General features: G+C 39.2%; 1 protein-coding gene across 1 annotated transcript; it reads left to right on the forward strand.

Annotated features, from left to right (window-relative positions):
- Nucleotides 1–698: 698 nt before the first annotated feature.
- Nucleotides 699–4757, forward strand: LOC124665073 (methionyl-tRNA formyltransferase-like). The gene is made up of 10 exons (XM_047202476.1): nt 699–834; nt 903–1100; nt 1199–1301; nt 2013–2083; nt 2169–2273; nt 2749–2782; nt 3030–3130; nt 3954–4013; nt 4075–4272; nt 4361–4757. The coding sequence occupies exons 1-10, from the start codon at nt 715–717 to the stop codon at nt 4451–4453; spliced, it is 1083 nt and encodes a 360-aa protein (XP_047058432.1). The 5' UTR covers nt 699–714; the 3' UTR covers nt 4454–4757.
- Nucleotides 4758–5534: the final 777 nt, after the last annotated feature.

Consider the following 5534-nt stretch of genomic DNA (forward strand, 5'->3'; position numbering starts at 1 on the left):
GTGTTCTTTCTTTGTAGAGTAGAAGGCCAAGGCCATCATCAGCCTCTAGTATAGGTATCATCGATATTTCATATTTTGTAATTATGTATAATGAAGTCTATGCAATATTTCTATCTCAAGTCTATGTAATATTTTTACCTGCAAAAAAAAGTCTATGTAATATTTCTATCTTAGTAATTTTTTATTTATTTTTTAGGGTTACCTATAGGATTATTGGTGTAACCGCTCCTCAAACTGGGGATCAGGTGCTCCGACGGCTATTTAGAACGCGCCGGTGAAGATGCTCTTATGGAATTGAAACCCTTGTGTACATTGAGCTTTCATACGCCGTCAACCATGTAAAGGATGCAAAAATAACCAGTCAACAATGGAAAACTGATGCAGAAGAGCCCCGATGCATTTTTAACTCAAATTTTGTACTATTAGAAAAACGTGTGAAAAAATCGGTGTACGATCAATAAAGTATATTTCGAACTTTAAGAGATACAGTTTATTTAAGATTCTATACTAGTTCTAAGCTGCGGATTTTATTAGTACTACATCAACTAGTGTCGAGTACACAAAAAGGCTTTGCGCGATTTTGATTTTGATTTAGATGGCCCTTTCGAAAATAAAAGTGACTTTCAATCTTGACCATCCAATCTTGTCACTGTTTCACCTTTCATCCAAAGTCATCCTTCTCATCATCCCAAATTTCCAATCCAAGAGGGAATCATGGCGCGTTGCTCCCCGCCACTGCTGCGCCGCTTCTTCTGCTGCGCCGCCAAATCCTCCTCGAACGCCGCCGCCGCCGGCCCGAAGAAGAAGAACGTCGTCTTCTTGGGATCCCCCCAGGTACTACCTCCCCCAAGCTCCCAGCGTCCAGTCCACTGTCTCATTCAAGGATTCGGATCGCGCTTCAGGTGGCTGCCTCGGTGCTGGACACGCTGCTGGCCGCGTCCAACTCCCCCGACTCCGCGTTCCAGGTCGGCGCCGTCGTGACGCAGCCGCCGGCCGCCAAAAACAGGGGGAGGAAGCTGCTGCCGTCGGCCGTCGCGCAGCTGGCGCTCGACCGAGGGTTCCCCGGCGACCTTATCTTCACCCCCGAGCGCGCTGGGGAGGTGATTTCTTCAGAACCCTTGTCCTAGTCTCATCGAGGCTACAATGCCGTTAAATGTACAAGGAAGTGCAGCTCATGGTGATTTATGTTGCAATGCAGGAGTCCTTTCTGTCTGACTTGAAGGAAGTGAGACCAGAACTTTGCATCACTGCTGCTTACGGGAACATTTTGCCACAGAGGTTTCTTGATATCCCACCATGTGGCAAGTCCTAAAATCCGTGTGCAATTGACAGCATTGCCTTTATTTTAGTACTTTTCAGCTGTTGTACTGCATGTTGAACCATAATTACCTCATTTTCAAACAGGAGTAATAGTGCACTAGGAATCCATCAATATTGACTAGCAACTACTGCCTACTACTTACAATCCAACACAGTGAATAAGCTATGCTCTTTTTTTTTTGCGAGAAAATAAGCTACACTTCTTCTATAGCCATTAAGACTTTTGTGCTCATAATTTACTACTTGGTTTACTATATACTATACAGGTTTGCTCGACTTCAGTGCCTCAAAACCAAAGCAGGTCTTTTTGTGTCTATTTTGTATGCTATTGGTACTACACATTAACAATTGATTTTGTAATGGTTGTAATATCTATTGAATCCGCCCATTCCTCAAATATCCACTCCTCAGATCAGCCTATTGCATGCTAGCATGATCATTCATAGGACTAGGAGAACTAAAGGTAAGCAGATAGTTCACTTGATTAGTCGATTTCACCAAGATTAGGCAATATGTCTACAAATAATTGGTTTCCCACAAACCAAACTTCCAGTCAGTACACACTCAAGCTTGGGAGAACCTAGACTAACCATATTTTGCCAAGAAACAACTGGTGCACAATTATTTTTGCAATAAAATATGTTGTTGGAACTTTGAACCCTGATCATTTGTCATGTCTCCTTGTATATCAGGTACAGTTAATATACATCCAAGTTTGTTGCCTCTATATCGTGGCGCAGCTCCTGTGCAGAGGGCGTTGCAGGTCTGTATTATGTGCCTGCTACAATTCTGGGCCAGTCAAACTTCGACATACATTATTTACACCATGCTGTTGACTATGTCTGTAGGATGGTGTTGCAGAAACAGGTGTTTCCCTTGCATATACTGTCCGTGCCTTGGATGCAGGTCCAGTGATTGCTTGCAAAAGGTTTTCTGTTGACGACTTCATCAAGGTAGACCATATTTGTTCTCTTGCCAGTTTGATTGATCATCTTAACTGTTCAAAGCGATGCAATAGCAGTTAGACAAGTCTTTGACACAGCCATACGTTTTCTGAAAACATTTATGTAAATGCTAAACCTAGTAAATAACATTTTCTTGTTCATTTCAAGATTTTGTTTCTTAGTGATGAAAATAGATGCTTGTTCAATAAAATCGTTCTAATGGACTATCATCATGCTTTTAGTGGGTGTCTGTCTTTTTTCGTGATGACTGATCAACATTGGAAACTATTAACGGGTGTTAACATAACTGAACTAGCGTGGTATGTTTTTTGGTTGATAATTTGCTGGATGATCCTTCTGTGCAAGATTTTGGTTAGTTCAGGTTAGAAGTTGAAGAAAACTGAAATATCAGATATGATGCTGTGGGGTTTGATTATCAGATTTACATAATCCTTCCTGATATCTTTTATCAATTTGTCTGCAGGCACCAGAGCTGCTTGCTATATTATTCAATATAGGTACAAACTGCAAACAATAATACTCCATCAGTAAAGTATAGGTATATTTCATTATTTTGACATGAGCATTACATGGAGTTTGTCCTCTTAGTGGTACACCTCATTGCACGACATCGTTCTACTCCTAGATAGACTTATGATTAGTTTTCTTTTACAAATTCATTGAGAAACATGCTGAATAGTTCTAAAAACAGTTAGTGTAGTTTTGAGATACTCAGACTTGGTAATTTTTTCTTGTATTAAATAGGGTCCAAGCTACTGCTGGATGAACTACCATCTGTTCTCGATGGTTCAGCTAAGCAAAAGGCAAAGCCACAGGATGACTCCAAAGTTACACTGGCGCCCAAGGTAGTAATGGACATGACCTGCTAAAATAAAATTCGTCTTATTGAGTGATGCAACTTAGTTAAGTAATTTGATATGTACTCCCTCCGTTCCGAATTATAAGATGTTCTAGCATTTTCTTAATCGTATGTATCTAGACACATTTCAGTGTGTCTGTTCACTCATGTCAGTCCATATGTAGTCCACATTGGAATATCCAAAACATCTTATAATTCGAAACAAAGGGTGTAGATGGGTATATAACTCCTCAGCAGTAGTCACTGTCAACATTCACTAGGAAATAAATGCCTGAAATCAAACCTGATGCTATAGAGTCAATCAACATTGATCCAAATGAAAAATAAGACAAGTTGCAAGAGCTTTTGTGGAATGTCCTGCTACAGTTTATTTTATACTTTATATTTTGTGACTTGCTTAATTGCTACTCAGGTTCACTGTGTTTGCTTTGAAGTGTGCAGCTGTAAACATTCACAAGGAACCGATTTGTTACATTTACCTGTTCATTTGTCCCTGTATAACTTGTGGAACTCCACCCTATGTTTGTAAAGTTCATCTCTAACGTTGTAGGATTTGTACTGAAGTTACTATTAGAGCATATTTTCTTCGTATATTGGTATCTGTATGGTTGTGCAATTTTTTTTCTTCAAGAAAACGCAAAAGCCTTTGCGTTTCATTTGTACAAATATGGCTGTTATTCTGTTTAATTTGTTCCAAGAACGCAGTTACTGAAACCTTCAAACTCTCCGGATGATACACTAAGTGATTCCCTTAGATGTAGACACATATGTAGACCAACTAATTTATCACGATAACTACCGTTTTCCAGATGAATTCTGATGAATCATGGCTGACATTTGACCAAGATGCTAAAGTTCTCCATAATAAGGTGAGTTTTTAATTCTTAAATGTACTCATGCATGCAAGCTATTGCCAACCAACTCTGGTAGGTGCGAGCATTTGCAGGATGGCCAGGAACCCGCGCAAAACTGCAACTCATGAACCAAAATGGCGAACCCGATGTTCTAGACATTAAGGTTATCAATACGAAGGTATCCGCATCCTGTGACAAAACTGGAGATGAAAACGAAGTACTATTCTCAGGGAACTCGCTGCTGATTCCCTGCAATGGATCAACTTGGCTTGAGGTGTGAGCTACGTTTAGCATAGCAATGACATTCTGTTTGTTTTCCTCATGGCCTTCTCCAATTCTTCTCTTGTCATGTTGCATATTAGGTGTTGGAGCTTCAGCTACCTGGAAAGAAGGTAACTACAGCTCGGGACTTCTGGAATGGTTTGCGTGGTCGGAAGCTGTTGAAGTCACCATAGAGGGGAAATCTGCTTTCACTTTACAGCTCATGTGCAAAGGATGCAAAGAAAAGAACCGCATGATGTGCTTGGTTTATACACATTTTGCAAAGGGTTATTGCCGCTATCCTTAGTCCTTAGAGAATTTTGCACGGGGTGGATATAGATGGTCTCAACTTTCTGAATTGTAGTGTTCATCTGTATTATTTCCCAACCCAAGGAAAAGAAGGCACAATGCTACCTTGGTGATGGTGACAGAATTGTGGTTTTATCATTTGAGAGTTCAATTACTTTTTGGCCATGACTTTTGATGGCCCCTCCACAATCAGTCACACTGGAAGCAATACTAGCAAGACTAAAGGCCAGTACACGTACATTCAAAACAGTTTGTTAATAGCTTCAAACGGCACATTTGTATTCAGTTCTCGTGGTGCTCAATTATGGTGCTGGCAAAACTTCAATCATCAGCACAGGCCCAGTTGGATACTCAGAATAGCCAGTTTCAGTAAAGAAAGAAGGTCATATTTTCAGTGATCGTTTTGCTCAACATATTTTATATAAAAACCAGTCATACTTTCAATGATCGGTTTGCTCGACATATCTTGCACAAACTATGTACTGCATATATCATACACCTAATGGATCAAACCCTTAAATTCACAATTCTAAAGTCAACAAAATGTAAACTATATGAAAGGTTATGTAATTGGATTTACATTTGAAAAGAAAATTAATGACTTATTATTAGTCACATATAACTCATATTTTGTAGATTGAATTATTGGTTAAAGTTTTGCCTGAAATACATAGACAAATGGAGTACTATTGCCTTTGTTTAGTGAATAAGACATAAAGTCCTTTTATATACTCCTAGGAGTATGTACTCCCACTTCAATATACCTCTTAAATAAGCATATAATACATATTTGTTGTTCTCAATATACCTCATTAATTATTCTAAGATGCCTCAGTTCAAGTAGTAGGAAAAAATATCATCGGAGCCCTTAGTTTTATCGAGATACACATTTTACAATAGTATATATGCATATAATATAAAATATATGGACTTGAATTAAAATTTTCATGCAAGCCAGTTCAGGGT

This window comes from Lolium rigidum, chromosome 6, assembly GCF_022539505.1.
Source record: "Lolium rigidum isolate FL_2022 chromosome 6, APGP_CSIRO_Lrig_0.1, whole genome shotgun sequence".
NCBI classification, from domain to species: domain Eukaryota; kingdom Viridiplantae; phylum Streptophyta; class Magnoliopsida; order Poales; family Poaceae; genus Lolium; species Lolium rigidum.

Bases quoted from the DNA above. Each gene is read 5' to 3' on its own strand.
- LOC124665073 (XM_047202476.1), top strand. From the start codon at position 715: ATGGCGCGTTGCTCCCCGCCACTGCTGCGCCGCTTCTTCTGCTGCGCC. The intron at 835-902 runs GTACTACCTCCC...ATCGCGCTTCAG, and splicing joins TCTTCTTGGGATCCCCCCAG to GTGGCTGCCTCGGTGCTGGA. The intron at 1,302-2,012 runs GCAAGTCCTAAA...CTTGTATATCAG, and splicing joins TCTTGATATCCCACCATGTG to GTACAGTTAATATACATCCA.